Source organism: Meles meles, chromosome 9, assembly GCF_922984935.1.
Source record: "Meles meles chromosome 9, mMelMel3.1 paternal haplotype, whole genome shotgun sequence".
In the NCBI taxonomy this organism is placed as follows: domain Eukaryota; kingdom Metazoa; phylum Chordata; class Mammalia; order Carnivora; family Mustelidae; genus Meles; species Meles meles.
The window spans coordinates 112,936,746-112,960,224 of record NC_060074.1 but is presented as its reverse complement, the minus strand read 5'-3'; the positions used below and the strand labels follow the sequence as shown (position 1 = coordinate 112,960,224).

General features: G+C 39.9%; 1 protein-coding gene across 5 annotated transcripts in view; it reads left to right on the top strand.

Annotated features, from left to right (window-relative positions):
- SAP130 (Sin3A associated protein 130) overlaps window positions 1-23,479 on the top strand; it is an 85,328-nt gene that overhangs the window by 4,780 nt on the left and 57,069 nt on the right. For all 5 annotated transcript variants that reach the window (XM_046018312.1, XM_046018309.1, XM_046018310.1 and 2 more), the window contains exons 3-7: window positions 7,300-7,535; window positions 8,259-8,417; window positions 9,571-9,682; window positions 11,843-11,967; window positions 13,588-13,712. In XM_046018312.1, coding sequence (XP_045874268.1) covers window positions 7,300-7,535; window positions 8,259-8,417; window positions 9,571-9,682; window positions 11,843-11,967; window positions 13,588-13,712 — 757 coding nt within the window. The remainder of the gene's footprint in view (window positions 1-7,299; window positions 7,536-8,258; window positions 8,418-9,570; window positions 9,683-11,842; window positions 11,968-13,587; window positions 13,713-23,479) is intronic.

Here is a 23,479-nt window from a genome sequence, read left to right as displayed (position 1 = left end):
AAGTTTCCTTAACTATTCTTTCAAGATTCTTTTGGTTCTAAGTGATTCTAAAAGGAGCTTAAAAGGGAATAGTCAATACATTATATCATAATGAAATTGTCAAAAATCAAAATCTTCCTGAACAAATATTTTTTGGGGAAAGTTATGAAATTGAAATTGTCCATTTCCCTTAAAATTTAATCAGGGGAAAATCCGGACAACAGGGAAAGTTCACAACATGATCATATAGAAAGATCATATGTTTAAAAGATCATATGTTTAAAAAGCTGTTGGAGCCAATAAGTAAAATTAGTAAAGGCTGCAGGATAAAAGTTCAGTGTATAAAAACCAATTAATTTTAGTACTGGCAGTGAACAATGAAAATTTTTAAATGTCATTTACAATAGCATGAGAAAAAAAACCCCACAAAACACTTAAGGATAAATTAACAAAATGTGTGTAAGACTTGGGGTTAGAAAACAATGAAAAACATGACTGAGAACAATTAAAAACCTAGATAAATGAAGTGATCATTCATGCCCGTCTATTGAAATAACACTCAATATTTTTAAGATAATAGTTCTACCCAAAGGGATCTGTAGATTAAAAAAAATTCTAATCAAAATCTTGTTATGGCCTTTAGTAAAAATTGTCAGCGTGAATCTATATTTACGTGGAAACCAAAGGACCTACAGTAGCCAAAGCAATTTTGACCCTTTAAAAAAAAAAAAATTTGGTGGACTCTACTATGTTACTTGAAGACTTGCTATAAAGCTATACTAATCAAGATAGTGTGATATTGGCATAAAGATAGAAATATAGATCACTGAAAGTGAAGGACCCACACATAATGGTCAAATGATTTTTGACAAATGTATATAGATAATTCAATAGGGAAATGATAAGTGTTTTCAACAAAATAGTGCTTGAACACCAGAATATCCATATGGAAAAAATGAACCTTGACCTTTACTTCTGCTGTACACAAAAATTAACTCACAATGTATCATTATGGATCTAAATGTAAAACTTAAAATTTCTAGAAGAAAACGTGGAAACTGCTTATGACCTTGGGATGAGCAAAAATTGTTTAGGTTGCAAAAACCACTGATCACAGAAGCAACTGGTGTATTTTACTTTATCAAAATTAAAAATGTGTACTGTTCAAAACACTATTAACAAAGAGGCAAGCCACAAATTGAGAAGATGGTTGCAATAAATAAATCTGCAAAGGACTTATATCCTGAATATATATATATATATATATATTATATAATATATATGGGCCACCCAGGTGCCCCAGCCTGACTTTTTTAAAAATGGACAAAATATTTGAATAGACACATCACCAAAGATGATATCTGAATTTCCAGTAAGCACATAAAAATATACTCAGTAGTATTAATCCTCAGGGCAATGCAAATTAAAACTACAGCAAATAGTACACATCCACTAGAATGACTAAAATTAAAAGACCATCAATACCGGGACGCCTGGGTGGCTCAGTTGGTTAAGCGGCTGCCTTCGGCTCAGGTCATGATCCCAGTGTCCTGGGATGGAGTCCCATATCGGGCTCCTTGCTCGGCAGGGAGCCTGCTTCTCCCTCTGCCTCTGCCTACCTCTCTGCCTACCTGTGATCTTTCTCTTTCTGTCTCTCTCTCTTTGACAAATAAATAAATAAAATCTTTTTTAAAAAATGGCTTTAAAAAAAAAAAAGACCAACAATACCAAGTTTGATGTTTGTGGAGCAAGATGAAGTCATACATGGTGGGAATGTAAAATAATCTAGCCACTTTGGGGGCGCCTGGGTGGCTCAGTGGTTAAAGCCTCTGCCTTTGGCTCAGGTCATGATCCCAGGGTCCTGGGATCGAGCCCCGCATCAGGCTCTCTGCTCAGTGGGGAGCCTGTTTCCTCCTCTCTCTCTACCTGCCTCTCTGCCTACTTGTGATCTCTGTCTGTCAAACAAATAAATAAAATCTTTAAAAAAAAAAAATAATAATCTAGCCACTTTGGAACACAGTTTGGCAGTATCTTATAAAGTTAAATACAAACTTACCATACAACCCAGCAGTCCCATTCCTAGATATTTACCCAAGGTAAATGAAAATGTATGTCCAAAGACCCATACTCCAGTGTTCATAGGAACAGTATTCATAGTAGCCAAAAACTGGAAACAACCCAGAATTTATTAGCTGGTGACTAGATGAAGTTTGGTTTATATGTACAGTGGAATATTACTCAACATTAAAAGTGAACAAACATCTGGTATGTAGAACAACATAAAATGAACCTCAAAAACATATGCACTTAACCCTTGAACAACCTGGGTTTTAGGGTCGCTGACCCTCTGTGCAGCCAGGAATTTGAGCATAACTTCGACTCTACAAAAACTTAGCTACTAATAGCCTACTGTTTAATGGAAGCCTTATTGATAACATAAATAATACGTATTTATATTTTATATGTATTATATACTGTATTTTTATAATAAAGTAAGCTAGAGAAAAGAAAACTTATTAAGAAAAGCATAAGAAAGAGAGAATCATTTACAGCACTGTACTGTATTTATCCAAAAAAAAAAATCCACATGGGGTGCCTGGGTTGCTCAGTCGGTTAAGTGTCTGCCTTCAGCTCAGGTCATGATCTTGGGGTCCTGGGAATGAGTCCCACATCAGGCTCCCTGCTTAGCAAGAAATCTGCTACTCCCTCTTCTTCTGCCCCCTGCCCACACTCATGCTCTCTCTCCCAAATAAATAAATAAAATCTTTTAAAAAAACTGCATATAAGTGAAGCCAGGCAATTCAAAGCATGTTGTTCAAGGGTCAACTGTACGAAGAGAAGGAAGCAGACACAGAAGACTACGTATTGTATTGGGGGGGGATGGGTGGCTTAGTTTGTTGAATGTCCAGCTGTTGGTTTCAGCTTAGGTCATGATCTCAGGGTCTTGGGATTAAGCCCCATGTTGGGATCAGTGGGGACTATGCTTGGGATTCTCTCCCACTGCCTTCTCTCCCTACCCGCCCAACACACTGACACAGGTGCTCTCTCTCAAATAAATAAATCTTTTTAAAATAAGAACCACATATTATATGATTCTGTTTGCAAGAAATTCCAGAAAACACAAAGCTATGGTGTTAGGAAAAAACACAAAGCTATAGTGTTAGCAGATTAGTGGTTTCTAAGGGATGGGAGGGTGGGAGGAAGGGAATTGCCTGCAAAGGGGCATGAATGAACCAGTGAGAATAATGGAAAATGTTTTGTATGGTGATTGATTGTGGTTATAGTACTGTATACTTTTTTTTTAGAGGGCCGGGCAGAGGGAGAGACTGTCAGACAAGCTCCACACCTAGGAGGAGACACAGGGCTTTGGCTGTAGCTCACAACCCTTAGATCATGACCTGAGCAGAAATCAAGAGTCAAATGCTTAACTGAGCCACCCAGGATCACTGTAGTGCTGTCTACTTTTGTAAAATTTTATCTAATTTTATATAAAGAATTAGTGGGGTTTTTTTTTATTTTTTACTGTATCTCAGGAAAGCTGATTGCCTAAAAAATGGACAAAAGATAGACACATATGCTTCACAGAGGAAGATGTATATGAATGCCCTGTGGTCACACAAAAGATTTTCAACATCACTAGTCATGGAAATTCTAATTAAAATCAACTATATACCCAGTATACTGTATACCCAGTATACTGTATACCCAGTATACTGTATACCCAGTATAATATCTGTGTATCAAGAATTGGGATGATGAGGGGCTGCCAGAACTCTTAATACACTGGCTAACAGAAAGATAACGTGGATGCAACCACTTTAGAAGGTATTCCAGCAGTCTAATAAAGTTAAACATTTACTTAACATTTGACCCAGCCATTCTGCTCCTAGGTTGTTGGTTAAGAATGTAAAAAAAGAACTCTGTTGAGCTCTCTACTTTTAGAGTAGCTGTTCTAGTGCATGTAAACAATACATCAATAAAGTGGTTTTATTTGTTTTGATTTCAAGTTTTAAAAAAGACTAGTTAGTTGACATAGCAGGTAATACTCATTTCAGGTGGACAGTCTAGTGACTTATCACTTAAATGTAAGAGCTAGTGCTCATTCCAAGTGCCCATCTTAATAGCCATCCCCATAAAGTGGTTTTAAGAATCAGAATTTTATAAAAAACCTGAATGACCAGGGAGAAAAATCAATATATGATGTAAAATATACATCAGTCTTTTCACCCAGTACATGTATTTTTCAAAAATTTTTTTCCTGAGGAAATCACTGAACAAGTACTCAAAGTACAAAAGGACTTTTATCCAAGTTGTTGATGATAGCAAAAAATTTGGAAATATGGGGCGCCTGGGTGGCTCAGTGGGTTAAGCCTCTGCCTTCAGCTCAGGTCATGATCTCAGGGTCCTGGGATCAAGCCCCGCGGCAGGCTCTCTGCTCAGCAGGGAGTCTGCTTCCCCCTCTCTGTCTCCGCCTGCCTCTCTGCCTACTTGGGATCTCTATCAAATAAATAAATAAATCTTAAAAAAAAATTAGAAATAACCTGAAAGCCCACCAATGATATAATGGTTTAAAAAGCTGTAGTTGGGGTGCCTGGGTGGCTTAGTTGATTAAGCATCTGTTTCTTTTTTTTTTTTATGATTTAAATTTTTATTTATTTATTTTTTCAGCATAACAGTATTCATTGTTTTTGCACAACACCCAGTGCTCCATGCAATACGTGCCCTCCCTATTACCCACCACCTGGTTCCCCCAACCTCCCACCCCCCACCCCATCAAAACCCTCAGGTTGTTTTTCAGAGTCCATAGTCTCTTATGGTTCACCTAAGCATCTGTTTCTTGATTTCAACTCAGCTCTTAATCTCTGTGTTGTGAGTTCAAGCCCTGTGCTGGGCTCCATGCTGGGCTTGGGGCCTACTAAAAAAAAAAAAGAAAAGAAAGAAAAAAAGCTATAGTGTATCTATGCAACGGAATTTCATTTAGCATTTTCTTAAATGATGTAATATATATTCACTATTACTCAGCAATTTCACTTCTGGGTATATATCCAATAGAAATGGTAAATAGGGGGCTCCTGGGTGGCTCAGTGGGTTAAAGCCTCTGCCTTCGGCTCAGGTCATGATCCCAGAGTGCTGGGATCGAGCCCCACATCGGGCTCTCTGCTCTGCGGGGAGCCTGCTTCCTCCTCTCTCTCTGCCTGCCTCTCTGCCTAGTTGTGATTTCTCTCTGTCAAATAAATAAAAAATATTTAAAAAAAAAAAAAAAGAAAGAAATGGTAAATAGCTCACCAGAAGACATGTGTGGGAGTATTACTAGCACTAACATTCATAATAGCAAAAAACTGAAAACATCTAAATGCCTATTAACAGTAAAATGGATAATTTGTAGTTGATTCCCAGAGTGATCTACCATACTGACAGTGAAAGATCTGCAACAACATGCAATGACATTCATGGATCTTATACTTGTAAGTGAAAAAAGCAAGATACAACAGGGTACATTTGCTATGAGTCTGTTTATATAAAGTTCAAAAATAGATAACAGTAATCTGTGGTGCTAGAGGTTGGGATACCTTGGAAGGGATAGTGAGAAATCCAGCTGAACAGGGAGCTTCTAGGGAATGTTTTGCATCTTGAGCTGGGTGCTGGCTACTCAGATGTATTTGGTTTGTGTAAGTTCGTTGAGCTATATACAATTTACATTTGTGCACTTTACGAAGGTTATAGTTTGTTGAAAAGTTACACAAATAAAAGTCCACCCAAATTAAAGATGAGAAATGTCTCAAGGTTTTACCAACATATTAACTCTTGGTGCTTTTGGGAAATAGACTTTGGGAGCATCTTTATTTTCTTGGTAGGTTTACAGATACTTGAAGTTTTTACATAAGTATAATCTCTGTTTTCAGAAAAATTTTAATATTATTTTGAGAAAATGATAGACAAGTATGAGATAATATTTTCACAAACTTTCTTTTATTAGATTAGGTCCTTGATTTTTTAAGTTAGTTTTTTGTTTTTTAAAGATTTTATTTATTTATTTGACTGACAAAGATCACAAGTAGGCACAGAGGCAGGCAGAGAGAGAGGAAGGGAAGCAGGCTCCCTGCTGATCAGAGAGCCGGGTGCGGGGCTCAATCCCAGGACTCTGGGATCATGACCTGAGCCGAAGGCAGAGGCTTTAACCCACTGAGCCACCCAGGCGCCCCTTTAAGTTAGTTTTTAAATAGGTTACATGTTTTCATGGTCCAAAATTCCCAAAGAAAGTATAGTGAAAAGTATTTCTCCTATAATTTATATAGCCGGTTTCCTGTTGATAGACATGTAGGTTTTAAAACTTCCTTTACTGGAATAAAAATGGTGAAACAAATAATCTGGTATGCAAGTCATTTTACATGTATGCCATGTATCTATAGGATACATTCCTATAAGTGAAATTGTTGAGTTTCAAAGGCTTTGTAGATTGTAATAATGATGAAGAGTTCCACGTTTGTTTTGTAGGAAATTTGTTTTGAAAACCTGTATACTCTTGGACTTAAGAATTGTATTTAGGGGCACCTAGGTGACTCAGTTGGTTAACTGTCTGACTTTGGCTCAGGGTCCTGGGGTTGAGCTCGCCATATCAGACTCTACACTCTGGGGAATCTGCTCCTCCTTTTCCTAATGCCTTTCCCCGAGTTGTAGCACATGCCTCCATGCGGGCGCACGCTCTCTCTCTCTCTCTCTCACAAGTAAATAAATAAAATCTTTTTAAAAAGGAATTGTATTTAAATTATCATTTTAATGTTAACGTTTTTATAAATTTCTAAGTATCTTAAATGAAAGCATCGTATCTAGTTTTGCTCTTCTGAGTTCATTTTTTTTAAAGATTATTTATTTATTTGAGAGAGAGAGAAAGCACGAGCAGGGAGGAGCAGAGCAGGAGGGAGAAGCAGGCTTCCCTCTGAGCAGGGACCACAACATGGGCCTTGATCTCAGGACCCCAAGATCAGGACCTGAGCTGAAGGCAGACCCTTAACCAGCTAAGCCACCCAGGTGCCTCTCCAGTTCCTTTTAGATAGTTATCAGACCCTTTGTTCATAGGAGTGGAAAAGCCAATATCCAGAGTAAGGCCTGTGTTCCATAGGTATGGCTCTTGTGTTTGATATCTGTTAGGGGGAACCTAATGCCCAAATTCTCCTTAAGAAAATCTCCCAAGGAAATGGTCACTTTATCAACACTGAAACTTAGTTGCAAGTACCACTGCTGTAGGTGCTTGCCATTCATGAATATTAATTCATATAGGAAGCCTATGACATGCTCTCTCTCCCTTAATGTCCTTACTAGTCAACGATGAATCTAGTCGAGAGGCGGAAGTCACTGCCAGGGAGCACATGGGTTCCAGCAGCTCCCTACAGTCGCGTGAAGAGAAGCAAGAGCCTGTTGTGGTAAGGCCCTATCCACAGGTGCAGATGTTGTCTACACACCATGCCGTAGCATCGGGCACACCTGTCACAGTGACAGCCCCACCAGCGCATCTGACGCCGGCAGTGCCACTCTCCTTCTCGGAGGGGCTTATGAAGGTAATGGAGAGCTTTAACATTTCACGGTAAACCACAGCTAAGGACTGGCTAATCTTCTGACAGTTTTCACCAAGTCTCAGGCTGTGCCCAGGATTTTAGTGTTTTCTTTCTGAGCCACCAGTTGAGCTCTTCTGCGCCACTTAGCGCTGTGCTGTTCTGCAGGGCCTACTCTTGTGCCGCTGGGCAGTTGGCATCACAGGATCTTTCCTAGTCGACCGTTTTGACATTGATTTTATTCAAGATTTTATTCAAGGCATGCTCACTCAGGTTTTATCTTGGAGTGGCACTCTTCTCCAAGGTTTTGTTTGAAAGCTCGCTAATTCAGGGTTATCTGAGAATATTGCCTTGTATTTTACCTCATGGCTATGTTTCAGTTACTGGGAGTTTTGTTTACTTCCTCACAAACTTGGGATGCAGCATTGTATAGAAGAAAGAGTGTGGGCTCTGAGCCATGCAGATCTGGGCCTCGGTCCCAGTTCCAGTTTTTACTGTCTGCATGGCTTTGAACAGGTGACATAGCCTTGCTTTGTATGTTTCCTCATCTGTAAAATGGAAATGCTGGTACTTCAGTGGAAAAACTGTGATGCTGAGAGATAAAATATATAAGGCTTTTGGATCCTTCCTGGCACTCTCCATGTTTGATTTGTGTACTTTTAACTATAGAATGAAGTGCATCACTTGTAAAAAGCTATTGATATGTTTCGTGTGGTTTTCTGTTTGCAGCCGCCCCCGAAGCCCACCATGCCTAGCCGTCCCATTGCTCCTGCTCCACCTTCTACCTTGTCACTCCCCCCCAAGGTTCCAGGGCAGGTTACCGTTACCATGGAGAGTAGCATCCCTCAAGCTTCAGCCATTCCTGTGGCAACAATCAGTGGACAACAGGTTTTTTTTCCTCTTAATTTGCTGATTTTCAAACTGAGATGCCAAACTGTTGATCATTATTTATTGAATGCCAGCAGTACATTAGGCACTGTACTAAATAAAAAATTAAATGGTCACTGATATCTGCGAGGGGAAGATAGTAGGTCTGAGAAAAGTAAAACCAACACATACAGTGCTGTTTGTCAGTGGGCAAGTATGTATCAAGCATCTGCTGGGTATGAGGCACTGCCCTCAGCGTGAGATACAAATCTAGATAAGACGGTCTGTATTCTTGAAGTGCTTAGAGTTCATTTGTGGGGATTGAGAACAGCTTCATGGCAGTCATAATTTCTAGGACTTTCTCTGAGGAGAATGAATGTGTATCTCTTGGGCACCTAGCAGGTTCCCTCAAGCAGGTCACCAGTCATGAACACTTATTTCATGGTGTTTTAAATTTTTTCCTGAAGTTGTATGCCTACTCCATAACATGTATGTGATTCATTTAAATATTTTGGGTTGCTAAGTGAAAAGACCTGAATCTAAAACTTTGCCCTTCAAGTTTCAAGAAAAAATTGGTATTCCAAGAAGACATGCTGTTTTCTTCCTTCTGTTGTACTGCGGAGTACTCCCAGAAGTACTGGCACCCCCAGCTGGGAAACTGGCATCAGGGCTGAGAGCATTTGAGGAAGGGACTTCTAAGGGGAGAGCTAAAGAACGCATAAGGGAGTACCTGCTCAGTGCTAATTGACATTTACTTAGACGTCCTGCGTAGCATAAAGGGTGGATGAATGCAGTGGCATGTAAGGAAGATAGAATAGGAAGAAATAAGTTTTTGGCCAAGGCAAAGAAAACAAGTGTAAAAAACTAATATTGAAGATGAGATTGTCCCAGAGTGGACAGATGTCTATTAGTCTCTATTAGAGACCTAGCACCTAGCTAGGCTTGAGGCATTGCAGGGTCCTCACATGCCTCATGCCTGCTGGCACAGGTCGTCATGAAGTATGTTATATTAAAAAAAAAAAAAAGCTAAATATCCTTTCCCTTGGGATACTCACTGTCTAAAAGGAATACCCTGACCCACATTTGGAGGCAATCGACCTTCTAGAAGCAATGGCTAAGCATCAGTGACTAAAACTAAGCACATAAAAATAACATTACATCCTGTTTCTTGCAGGGACATCCCAGTAACCTGCATCACATCATGACCACAAATGTACAGATGTCTATTATCCGCAGCAATGCTCCTGGGCCCCCTCTTCACATCGGAGCTTCTCATTTACCGCGAGGTAGAAACTGCACATTTTGTTCAAATTCTCCAAGTGCTGTGGCAGATAGGTATTTGTTAAGAGATTTCTGTTACCGTCCAAAAAATATATTTAGAATCATTTTACTAAAGTTACAGGATAAAAGAAACAGAGCAGTACACATTTAGAGCATGATCTAGTATATGTGAGTTACAGTTGCATTTCAACTAGCGTGTGTATGCTTGTGTGTGTAAACTTAAAGCAATTCAAGTTTTTAGTATGGTCTAAATACTGTCCCTTGTAGTGAGGAACTCAAAGCTGTAGATATTCCAAAATGGTCTTTGTTGTTAGTAAGTCAGAAATACAAATACTGACTATTTTTATTTTTTTTTATTTTTATTTTTTCCTTTTTTTCCATTTTATTTATTTTTTCAGTGTAACAGTATTCATTCTTTTTGCACAACACCCAGTGCTCCATGCAAAACGTGCCCTCCCCATTACCCACCACCTGTTCCCCCAACCTCCCACCCCTGACCCTTCAAAACCCTCAGGTTGCCCCAACCTCCCACCCCTGACCCTTCAAAACCCTCAGGTTGTTTTTCAGAGTCCATAGTCTCTTATGGTTCGCCTCCCCTCCCCAGTGTCCATAGCCTGCTCCCCCTCTCCCAATCCCACCTCCCCCCAGCAACCCCCAGTTTGTTTTGTGAGATTAAGAGTCATTTATGGTTTGTCTCCCTCCCAATCCCATCTTGTTTCATTTATTCTTCTCCTATCCCCCTAATGCCCCATGTTGCTTCTCCATGTCCTCATATCAGGGAGATCATATGATAGTTGTCTTTCTCCGATTGACTTATTTCACTAAGCATGATACGCTCTAGTTCCATCCACGTCGTCGCAAATGGCAAGATTTCATTTCTTTTGATGGCTGCATAGTATTCCATTGTGTATATATACCACCTCTTCTTTATCCATTCATCTGTTGATGGACATCTAGGTTCTTTCCATAGTTTGGCTATTGTAGACATTGCTGCTATAAACATTCGGGTGCACGTGCCCCTTCGGATCACTATGTTTGTATCTTTAGGGTAAATACCCAGTAGTGCAATTGCTGGGTCATAGGGTAGTTCTATTTTCAACATTTTGAGGAACCTCCATGCTGTTTTCCAGAGTGGTTGCACCAGCTTGCATTCCCACCAACAGTGGAGGAGGGTTCCCCTTTCTCCACATCCTCTCCAGCATCTGTCATTTCCTGACTTGTTAATTTTAGCCATTCTGACTGGTGTGAGGTGATATCTCATTGTGGTTTTGATTTGTATTTCCCTGATGCCGAGTGACGTGGAGCACTTTTTCATGTGTCTGTTGGCCATCTGGATGTCTTCTTTGCAGAAATGTCTGTTCATGTCCTCTGCCCATTTCTTGATTGGATTGTTTGTTCTTTGGGTGTTGAGTTTGCTAAGTTCCTTATAGATTTTGGATACTAGCCCTTTATCTGATATGTTTAAAGTTTAGTGATAATGGTTATTCAAGTAATATAGCCATAAAATAAATTTACTCATACAATTAAGTTCTAATAGGTTGTCAGGTATTAAATTTAATGATTTTCTCTACTTGATCAGAAACTGTAGCCTTCTGTTGACGAGTGTAAAATCACTGCTGCCCAATCAGGCTCACAAGTACAAAACCAGGTTTACTTGGTCATAACATAATTCAGTGGTTCTCAGAGTGAATTTCGTAGACTGCCAGGGGGTCTTTGTTAGGTCAAAACAACTTTCATGAAAATACTAAGATTTCATTTGCCTGTCGTACCCTGTTGACATTTGCACTGATTATGCCACGGCTGTGGTGGTGCAAGTGACCCTCCCTGGTGGGGACGCTGCTGGAGCCTTGGCCTAAATGAAGGCGGCAGCATGATGCTGTGCTGTTCAGTGTCTGCTTCTCTTCTGCACACTTGTAGTTAAAAAGACGGCTGGTTTCATTAAGAATGTCCTTGAGAAAGCAACCCAGGTTATTATTATTATAAAATCACAAGCTTTAAAGCACATTTTCCGAATTTTCTGTGGGAGGAAAGGGAAATACACATACAGCACCTCCACTAAATTACTGACATACTGAGGTTTAGAAACGATTTTCCTAGGGCAAAAAATGGGAACTATGTAAATTGTGAGCCCATAAGCCATACTAATGAAAACAACTTTTTTCCAGGTGCAGCTGCTGCTGCTGTGATGTCCAGTTCTAAAGTAACCACGGTCCTGAGGCCGACTTCCCAGTTGCCAAATGCTGCTACGGCTCAGCCAGCAGTACAGCACATCATCCACCAACCAATCCAGGCACGTTAGTTTGTGGGTAGTCAGCAAGCAAGTATTAGGTGCCTACTCTGAGTTCTTAATTCTGCTAGAGCCTAGGAGAGTCCTTTGACTTCGAGTGACTTGATCTAGTTGCCAAGAGGTCAGGAAGGTTGAGTTATACACACTGCAATGTGATCAGCCATCCTGGGATTTGGAGGAGCCGTGGTAAGGGAAGCTTTCGCTGGGATGGGTGTGGTAACAGGGATTCAGAGAAGAGGAGAGGCAGTGAAAGGAAACAATACTGTGAATGGTGGTGAGGAGGATGATGGTGGTTACATAGTGTTTAGTAGAGGCAAGCCAGAACTGAGAGGTTTTCATTCAGATTGGGATTTATGAGCCCTTACATATTTAGTGCACATTATTATGCACTTGTGTATGCTTTTCAAGGATGACAGTCTGTGCCTTTCAACTTTTTTCAAGGAAATCTGTGGGCTCAGTACTACTGAGGCATAGTGTATGAGGAGGTGACATTGCACTGTCTCTAAATTCAGAGCTCGAAGATACAGAGTATAAATCCGATTTTGTACTCAGCAGAGAGCCATCAAGTTTCTTGAACACAGTAACGTACGGTCAAAGAACTATCCTTAAAAGACTAATGAAGCTGAATCACTGACAGATGAAAATTCAGATACTTTGGGGGGCCAGACTGGTAATGTATGTGGAACCAGCAGGGTTTAAGACAGTAAGGAAGGGTGCTGAGTAGGACATGGGGTAATACATGTTCAGCCTAGAGTTCTCAGTTTAAAAGAAAATAAGGGATCTTGCTGGCTAATAACACATTTGGAGGCTTATTAGCCCCCTGGAATGTAAATGGTATACAGAAAGAATTGGAGAAAGAACCAGGACAAGGAGTTCACTAAAGAGAGTGTGACGATCCTACTGTGAGATGAAAAGCTATAACAATAGTTCTGGAAGTGAGAGGCAGATCCAGAATGGGCAGCATTTGTGAATTTAACTGTATCAGGGTCAAGAAAGGGTCTACCCAGGAGAGCTCAGATGATTGAAAGAATCGATGGTGGACAAGCAGATGAAGCGCAGGGTGGAGCTTGTTTGGTGAAGATTTTACACCCAGATGTAGTATAGGGGAAGGTACAGGAAGTACATCCATGTGAAAACAGCCAGAGAGCATCTAGGGCACCCAGAATCTTCTGCAGGCAAGCACTGTTTCTGTGTGTTTGCTAGCTTAGAGGGCTGAGAGCCAGCAGTTCCATCTGATGGCTGAGATCCCCTGTGGAAAGCACTTGGTTGTGTGGTAGTATAAAATGTCTACACCAGAACCAACAACAAATCTGTGGGCACTCTAGATCTGAAGGGTTGGATCCCAAGTTATACTAATAGGACACAATGTTACATCCAGTCCTATTTGGAAGGGAGAAATTTATATAGTCCATCCAGCCAAGATAGGATATTTCTTGGTAATTCTGTCTCTTGGATGTTAAAATTACCTATCTGAAAAGAGAATTCCTTAGTCATAGTGGTGAGAATTTGCTTTCATTTCATGCTTGAAGACCCAAGTTTCAAATTATACTTTCAGTGTTTAGCTTACTGTATTTTATTTTGCTTCTTTTTTTAAATGAATTATTTTTTCTCTTTTCTTGGTAGTCTCGTCCACCTGTGACCACCTCTAATACCATCCCTCCTGCTGTGGTAGCAACTGTCTCAGCCACCAGAGCTCAGTCTCCAGTCATTACTACAACTGCGGCACATGCTACTGATTCAGCACTTAGGTATATTGGGGGGTTTGGAGATCAGGCTCTCCTCCTTTCCCTTTTTCCTTTCCTTTCTGTCCTTTCATTTAACTCAATAAATACTTAGTGCTAGAGATAAAGCAGTGGACAACCAGAAATTCCTATCCTCATAGAGTTTCTGTTTTTAGGGGCTAGATACACACAAATAAAAAAGTTTTTTTTAGATGGTCAAAAGTGCTTTGAGGAAAAATTAGGGTAAGATTTGGAGTGACAAGGTAAGTGGTATAGGCTATTTCCTGTAAGGTGGTCTGGGAAGACTATTGTTAAGAATGGATTAGAGCAGGGGCGCCTGGGTGTGGCTCAGTGGGTTAAGCCTCTGCCTTCGGCTCAGGTCACGATCTCAGGGTCCTGGGATTGAGCCCCGCATCTGGCTTGCTCAGCAAGGAGCCTGCTTCCCCCTCTCTCTCTGCCTGCCTCTCTGCCTACTTGTAATCTCTGTTTGTCAAATAAATAAAGTCTTAAAAAAAAAAAAAAAAAGAATGGATTAGAGCAGAAAATTGAAAGATCTAATGAAGTGAGTCATGTGGCTGTGTGGAATAAGAGCATTCTCCACAGTGGGAACAGTAAGTGTAAAGGCCCTGAGACAGGAGTGTGTTTGCCATAGATAAGGAGAAGCAAGAGGCTATGGTAGGAGAGTGGCAAGAGATTATTTTAGGAGGTAACAGGGTCTCCACATGAGGGCCTTAGGAAGACCTCTACAGGTTTAGACTTTGCTGGGGTACAGTGAGAAGCCTTAGTGGAGTTTTGAGCAGAGCAGTGTCATGATCTTAAACCTGGCTACTATGGAGAGGCAAAGTTGGAAATGGAGATACGGTTTAGAAAGGCATGCAGAAATTGAGAAGAGGTCATTGCTGGAGGTGGAAAGACATGGTTAGATTCAGAATAGAGTTTTGAAGTTGGTTGAGGATTTCAGAGGAATTACATAGGGGCAGTGAGAGAACAAGAAGAGTCAGGATTCTGGCCCTGCTAGTCGGCCTGTGAAGCCAGAACGGCGGAGTTGCTATGACTTGAGATGAGAAACAGTGGAAGAGTAGTTTTGGGGGAGGAATCCCAGACTGTTTTTGGACAGTGGAAGGTTGTGCTGACTTGTGAGCACCCAAGTGGAGATGTTGAGATTGGTTAATAGATGAGTTTGGAGTCCAGGGAAGAGTTGTGAAGGAGATTATTCAGGAAAACTGTATAGATGGGGAAGAGGTTTGTGAGAGAAAAAACATCTCCCAGATGAGAGGGCTGGAGGGGGAAGCAGTGTTCTCGGGAGAACCCAGGTTCATTAGGGTAGGGAGGTAAACGATATATTCAGAGAAGAGATTGAGGATGTAGGGGATTTTGCTAAATGCACTGTTCAGAGGCTGCACTGAAAGGGTTGGGTATCTGAAAAGGGAGAGATCTGTAGAGCCATACAGGAATGAAGTCTGGTCGGTGAAGGAATGATCTGTGATGCTTCCTAGAAGTGACACAGTTGGGTGAAGATATGATGGTGTTTGTCATTCTGTCCTAAGCCATATTGTGGTAAGGCTGTGAAAGTTGGGAGGCAGTGGGATATGAGTCTTGCCAGGAGGTCTTTCTTGATTGATTCGTTTGGTTATGTTGTGCTTTGGGCAATATAAACAAGTGATTCACTGAACAGAAGAAGGGGGATAGTAGGCATGGAGACTAAAACTGTCCTACTAGAGACCATAACTGTCAGTTGCCAGCTGGAGGCAGGGCAGAGTGGTGAGGAAGAGAGAGTCTAGACGCCTCATTGGTTTCTTCGTTGTTTGACCAAGCAAATAAAAAGGAAACGAGATAGAAAGTGAGTTTTAGAAAAAATGTTGCCTTTTGGGATACTGAGTTTATCCATGGAACAATCAAATGGCAGTTGTCAGCAGGTGATTGAAGAGATGTTGGTACCAGAGATAATGAGTTTGGAAGTCATCTGCCTGTGGGCTACAGTTAAAGCTTTTGAGGTATTTGAGGCTCTCCAAGGGGAATGAATAGTTAAGAGGGCCTAGAACAGAACTCTGAAAGAAGTAACTTTTAAATGCAGAAGTGTACCTAGGACTTATATTTAACCATTAGCTCTGTCATTCACTAGCTGTGTGACATTAGGCAAATTTCTCAACTTCCCTGATCCTTAGTCTCCTCTTCAGTAAAATGAGGACATTTCCTGGTAATTGAAAATATTGCCGGAGGTACAAAGAGACACAACTGCCCAACATAAAACAGACTATGTGTTCATTTTAATTTTATATTACCTGTATATATTTAGGTGATACAAAGAAATTAAAAAGTTATGAATGTGTATACAGTGAAACGAGTCAGTTTTTTTTTTTTAAACCATGTTATCAAAGTATCTCTTTTCTAGTGTGTTGAGTTTTTAATAAAAAGAGATGTTAAATTTTGTCAAGATGATTTTCAGCATTGTGGCAGTCACTGTTTTGGGCACTAGAAATAGACTAGTGAATTAAACAGACAGAAACCCTAATGACAAGATGATTTTTCTATGTAAATCTGTAATGGTGATGAATATCTAGTATCTAGCTCCCTTTGAATTCTGGGGCCAGAAAGGTTTTTTTTGTTGTTGTTTTTTTTTAAAGATTTTATTTATTTATTTGACAGAGAGAAATCACAACTAGGCAGAGAGGCAGGCAGAGAGAGAGAGAGAGGGAAGCAGGCTCCCTGCTGAGCAGAGAGCCCAACGCGGGACTCGATCCCAGGACCCTGAGATCATGACCTGAGCCGAAGGCAGCGGCTTAACCCACTGAGCCACCCAGGTGCCCCAGAAAGTTTAAACAGACCAATTTCCATTGGAGAAAGAGAAAAAAAATTTCAAAGTAGTATCTTCTGAAAAGCACCAGACCCAGACAGTTTCATTGAATTTTACCGAACTCTCAAAGACCAGATAAACCAATGATAATTAAATTGGTTCAAGGCATAGAAATGAAGGAAATTTCCCCAAAAAAGTTAAGTTGTCTTACTCTTTGTGTTAAATAGAGTAATGCTTATCTGCCAGTTTCTTTATCCTTTCTTGTTCATTGCTTGGTTGAATGAAATTTATTCTGTTACTTTCTTCAAGGAAGACGTACAGGACCAGTATTTTGCATTTTCGTGTAATCAAAATAGTTTAGCAGATACCATTATACTTAAGCAGTAGTTCAGATGATAATTGTTTTGGTTTCTGTATTCTTTCTATGAGTTTTTTATCACTATTTTTCCTCTGCCCTCTAGAACTGGATAAGGCCAGCCTGGTTTGTTTTTTTTTTTTTTTTTAACTCTTGAAAAGGATCTTCATCTTTTCGCCTGATTGCCTAAGATTCTTTATCTTTGAATTTCAGTGACTTCCCTGGGATGTGTTTTATAGTGACCATTATGTATCGTTTTGTTGTGAAACATAGTGTACCTTTTTAATCTGCAGCATGAAACTATATTTATGGACCATTTTCTTGAATTATATCTTTATATATTCGTTTTATTCCATTTTAGTGAAGGGGTACCCAGTTATGTATTTGTTAGATCTTTTTTGTATGACTTCCTTATCTAAACTTTATTAACTTCTTCCCTTTTGATTCTGCTTAATATTCTCAAAGTCTTTTCTGTTTCTTACGGAGTTTCCAGCATTGTCTGTCATGCTCGACTTTTAATTTTGCCTATATTCCTGACACAGAGGGGTATTTTCTTCTGTTTCTTTCCTGAACTATGCCTGTTTATTTTGCCTCCCTTCTGTTGTCTTATTATTATGTCCAGTGAGCTCTTACATCTTTGCTTTGTGTTTTCATTTCGTGGAAGGTGGTATTTCATTACATTTTTTCATTCACGGTACAATTTTCATCTGCATAGTGAAAGCGTTTCTAGCAAACTTCCTTTTCTGTCCACCGTTTTTCTTATAGCATCATGAAATAAATTTTGTGCTGGTTGCTTTCTGAGTACTCATCTTTGAATGGAGTTGAACTTATTCTGTATCAGCTAGTTGTAATTGGTTCTTGTGGGCTGGGCTATATACTGGCTAGGGGAGATTTTCCTAATGACTCAGAATGCTCTGTTGATATTTTCTTGGTTGTACTTCTCTCCTGCCAGTGAAGATATACTGACCCAGATGGCAATTTCTCTTTTCCCTGGGTCTCACCACACACTAGGTTTTTTTTTCTTGTTTTTTTAAAGTAAGTCCTGTGCCCAACATAGGGCTTTAACTCATGACCCTGAGATTGAGAATTACCTGCTTTACCTGATGAGCCAGCCAGACACCCCTCACCACGTGCTGTTTTTCACATGGCGCTTACTGTATGTGTGATTACTCATTTAACCCTCTGTCGTTGATTATTGGATATTGGAACCAGTCCATGTCCAGGTCCTGCTTCACTGATAGCTCCTGCTGTTACAAACAAAAGCTTTTGGTTTCCTCTGTCAGAGTGCGCTCCTCACTTTGAAGAATTATACTTGACTGGGTTTTGCCCCTTGACTTGTAGCTGCAGAGATCCTGTCTGTATTGCCACCTGTGTCCCAGTTTGGGTATCACTGCCCTTGGCAGTTCTGCTATCTCTTCTGTGGTTTGAGGTGGCAGGTGTCTCTTAGTGTTGCCAGAGATGGAGACTGCATTACTTTTTGTTTTGTTACTATTCTCTGAGAGGAGGAGAAAATCCCAAACCTGCGGTCTCTGCCTGCAGTACTTCTTGTCCTCTGAAGAAGTCAAACAAAGATCCAGCTCAACACTGGAAGATGGTCACAGGTTCACTTGTTGTAAATTAACCCCAAATTTTCTGTTTTTCAAGTTTCTAATTTGGTTCTCTGCCTTTGAGGCCATTAAAGAAAATCTCATCACTAGGAGAAAAAGTATATTAAGACAACAGATGTGGGAGCACTTTCTAGCTGACTGACTCTGCTTAATCTCTGATCTTTTTTGTGTATGGGGAAGTTGCCACTATGGACTTACGGGTGTTTTATTTACTCGGTGTATTTTTTTTAAAAGATTTTATTTATTTATTTGACAGAGAGAGATCACAAGTAGGCAGAGAGGCAGGCAGAGAGAGGAAGGGAAGCAGGCTCCCTGCCAAGCAGAGAGCCCGATGAGGGGTTCGATCCTAAAACCCTGAGATCATGACCTGAGCTGAAGGCAGAGGCTTAACCCACTGAGCCACCCAGGCGCCCCTACTCTGTGTATTTTAATAAAAATCTTTTTTTCCCAGTTGCCCCAAATTTGGCTAGTGAGAACCCCTTCAAACTGGCTTCAGTGTCATTTTGATAATTCCTCTTAGACTTTGAGTAATTTCATCTTTTTGATACATGATAAATGAGGCCCTTTATTTTTCTGCCTCCCTAGTCTTGAAGTCAGCAATTTCTCCAATGATTCTTGGTTCTCTTTAGTGGAGAATGGTAATTAGAACCCAAGATCTGGGTGCTAAGGGTACACATTGCTCCTGAGGTATCGTTGCTTTTAGGCTCTTTCTGTGAACAGAGGTAATCAATATAGTAGACTTAGTTATGTCTTCATACTGATATTTCCAAATGAAATTTAACATTACAGGTTTTTTCTTTCTTCAGTTTTATATTTGTACATCTTTTCTCTTACACTGCAAACCTTGTGTCAAGACATTAATACAACTACTTGATTCTTTGGTCCATAATGTAAAAAAAAATAGTTTCAAAGTAACAATTCAGAGTCCCAAGTTCATGGGTCTTAAATCAACCCCTATTTTCTGTAGATTAAACGAATAATAAGACCAAATGACGTTTGGGGTGCCTGGGTGCTCAGTCGATGAGCATCTGTCTTCGGCCCAGGTCATGACCCCAGAGTCCTGGGATCAAGTGCCACATCAGGCTCCCTGCTTAGCAGGAAGTCTGCATTACTCTCTCCCACTACCCCTGTTTGTGTTCCCCCTCTCACTGTGTCTTTCTCTCTCAAAGAAATAAAGAATCTTTAAAAAAAAAAAAGAGAGAGAGAGAGAGACTGAAGTTTAAGACTTCTTCCCAGTTCTTTTGTCTTCAGATTAGATCCCACTAAATGAAGTGGAAATGTATTCAGAGGTCACTTGAAGTGATCAATTTCTCTGTGGGATACGTAGTAACATTTTCTGTTTAATTTAGATTCACATATTTCCAAAATATAAATATATAAAAAGGTATACAGTCCTCTCTGTCCTCTGTCCCTCAAATGTTGGAGCACCCTGGCTGGTTCAGTAGGTTGTGTCTGCCTTCAGCTCAGGCCATTATCCTAGGATCCTGGGATCAAGTCCCATGGGGGGCTCCTTGCTCAGCAGGGAACCTGCTTCTCCCTCCCTCACTCTCTGCTTCTCTCTCGGCTTGTGCTCTCTCTCTGGCTCTGTCTCTTTCTCAAAAATCTTAAAAAAAAAAAAAAAAAAAGGTGTAACTTTCAAAGGAAAAAGAAAATACAGCATATTGTATTTATATATACTGTTTTGTGCCTTGCGTTTTTCTCTTAATATATTCTGGAGATGATTCCAAATCAGTACATAGAGATATTTATTCCCTTTATTTTTGGCTGCTTTGTATCCTAGCTTATGGATGTCCTGATGGACATTTCAGCATGTGCTGTTGCCTGTTTTGATGGTATACTTTCAAGATCTGTGAAAGTGCTAGACCAAAGAGTCAATGTGTGGCCCAGTCAGTTTAGTGTCCAGGTCTTCATTTTGGCTCAGGTCATGATCTCACATCCTGGCATCAAGCCCTTTGTCAGGCTCTACACTCAGCAGGGAGTCTGCTTGAAGATACTCCCTCTCCCTCTGGTCCTCCCATGCTCATGCACATGTTCTCCCTCTCTCTCTCAAATAAATCTATGGGGAAAGAAAGAAAATGGCAGTAATATTACTTACCTCACAGATCATTATAAGGAGTACTTATATTAATGTATGTAAAGGAATTAAAATATGCCTTCAGCTCGGGTCATGGTCCCGGGGTCTTGGGATTGGGCCCCGCGTCGGGCTCTCGGCTCAGCGGGGAGCCTGCTTCCTCCTCTCTCTCTGCCTGCCTCTCTGCCTACTTGTGATCTCTGGCTGTCAGATAAATAAATAAATAAAATCTTTAAAAAAAAAAAAAAGTAATTGAAAGTCAAAGACTACCATGTAATATAGTCTGTGCTTTCAAAAGCACTTAAAAACATATTTAAATATTTAATATAAATACTCTTTTCTGGTTTGTTTTTTTTTTTTAAATGAACCAGACCTTTTAAATATGAGTATATTTAAGGTGAATTGTGGAGACCCTTTCCTAGTGATTGGAATGTTGACATTATTCTTTGTTATGAAGCTCTTCAAAAATTATTTTTATAATTAAGTTCATGTGTCCTAAATTTTGTCATGACTTTATATGTATATAATTATGATTTTATATATACGTATATATGTATGTACTTCTCTGGTTTTCATCATAAATGCTGGGAGCAGATGTCTTACATGGCACTATACTTAGTGTAGTATGTTATCAACTATTAAAACTCCAGTCTCCAAAATGGATTTCTATCTGGTAAAGCTGCATAGACATCCTAGGTAGTTGGAGTGACAAGTTTCTGCAGGTGGTCTACGTCAGCAAATATTATTCTTATGTTATCCTAAAGTCACCTTTCAAGAGGTGTGAAAGCCATACAGGGAAGAAGCCAGGCTGCAAAACAAAGTCCTAATTACTGTTTGTTGACTAGACCAGTGGCGTTCAGAATCCTGTTACTTTGTGCAAGGTCCAAGTTTCCACTTGCCACATCAGGAATAATAGCCTCAAGCTGATTCCCACAGGGATTGTACCCAACCCCTGATGCTGCAGCATGCATTTGCGCTCCCACAACAACTGGGGTAATGGTCATCTTCAGTAATTCTAGGAGCCATGAAAGTACTTGAACTCTCAATGTGATAGTGGAGATCCTGGTCAGAATTGGCCTACTGTGTACCGGCTAATCTAGTCCAATAATCTTATCAGTGTGCTGCTGGTCTGGGGGGAAATTTATTAGGCTAACTGTGGAATAAACATAGAGCTTGTATTTTTCTTCTTTGTGTTCCTGGATATAATTTTGGACTGTGTTATTCGTAATAAAAACTGGGTTCTACCATAATGGGGAGAGAGAAAATGAAACGTAAAGAAAATCTCAAAGTGGTCATTTAAATTATCAGAGAACATCCATTCCTCATTCCCAGACATTTTTAAATGACTAGTGGAAGAGGTGTAATAGGCTTAAAATGAATGACCCAAGGACTTTTTAGGATTATCCAGGTGTTTATGTTTCTGGGGTTTTTTTCTGGCTTGAGAACGTGAGAGTCAGGTAAGGGAACTCTTCAGGGGTCCCTTACATTTTGGGTGAACATAAGGAATGGGCCCGGGGAAATGGCTCATCCTGGAAAACATAAAGATCCAGTCTCCCTGTTGTACACTTTGTCCTCAGTGAGTTCCACCAAGTTCGCAGTTATATCTGTGGCCGTTTTTTCAGCTTTCCGTTAACTTGGATGATAAGGCATTTTGCTCTCGTTCTTCAGGGAAAAAACCATCCTTTATTCAGTTTTAACACTTTAGTCACTGATATCCCACCATGTCTGTTTTGAAAGCATTTTGCGAGAGGATGCTTGAGATGAAACCATTGCTTAGTTTGGGCACAGGCAGTCTCAGTCAAGTGTTTACTCTTCCAGCTCAGCATATTCACTTCTTGTTCATTTGTATTCACGTGGTTTCAGAATCTAAAAGCATGAAAAGATGTGTAGGAAGAATGTCATGCTCTCCTCTGTCCCCCATCTACCAGGTTCCTGTGTTCCTTTCCTTTTATGTTTTCTGAGTTGTCTGGTAGTAACTGGATGTCCTTCCGGTGTCAGTTAAATATAGTCAGATTCAAGTAGTTCTTTTATCCTTTTTACCCAAAATTAGCTCATATATTCTCTACTTTCTTTAAATATAACAACATGTATTGAACGTTTCCTATTTCATTACTTAGAGAGCCTCATTGTTCTCTTAGTACCAGCACAGTGATCCATTGTATGTGTGAATGGGTTTGAGGTTGCTTCTAGTACTTGACTATCATAAGTAATATTGCAGTGAATAAACTTATACTTAGTCATTATCCATGTGTGCAAGAATGCCTGTAGAATAAATTCCCAAAAGCCCAGTAACATTGGGCTGTTATTCAGAAGGTATATGCAGTTATAATCTTGATACTTACTAATTTTCTTCCTCAAGGTCTATACATGTTTGCACTCCCTCCAGAATGTTTGGAAGTGCCTGTTTCCTTGCAGCTTGCACAACATGATGCTGTTCATTTTGGGGATTTTTGCCAATCTGATAGGTGAACAGTGTTATCTAGTGTATTTTAAATTGTATTTCTCTTCCTGTGAGTGGGAGTGAGCATCTTTTCTTTGTTAAGGAGCCACTTGCATTTTCATTTTAGTGAACTGGCTGCACATATCCCTTGCTTGTTTTTATTGGGCTGTTATTTTTCTCATTGCAAGGAATTCCTAGTATATTAAGATTGCACTTTGATTTATGAGTCTTTTGACCATGCTTATAGTGTGTTTTGCTCTGTAGGTTTGCTTGTTCATTCACAGAGTCAAATTTCTTGATCTTTTATAGCTTTTAGATTTTGAAAGCTTTTAATAGTTAAAAAGCTCTCTTCCACTCTGAGGTTATAAAAGCATTCTGTCTTTTCTTCATGTACTTTTTAATTTGCTGTAAAATCTTTGATCCTCTTTTTATTTATCCTGCTATAGTAATGCATGAAGAATGGATCCCATTTTATTTTTTTCAAAGGGCTACATAGTCTTCCCAACGTCACTTAGTAAATAGTCCAT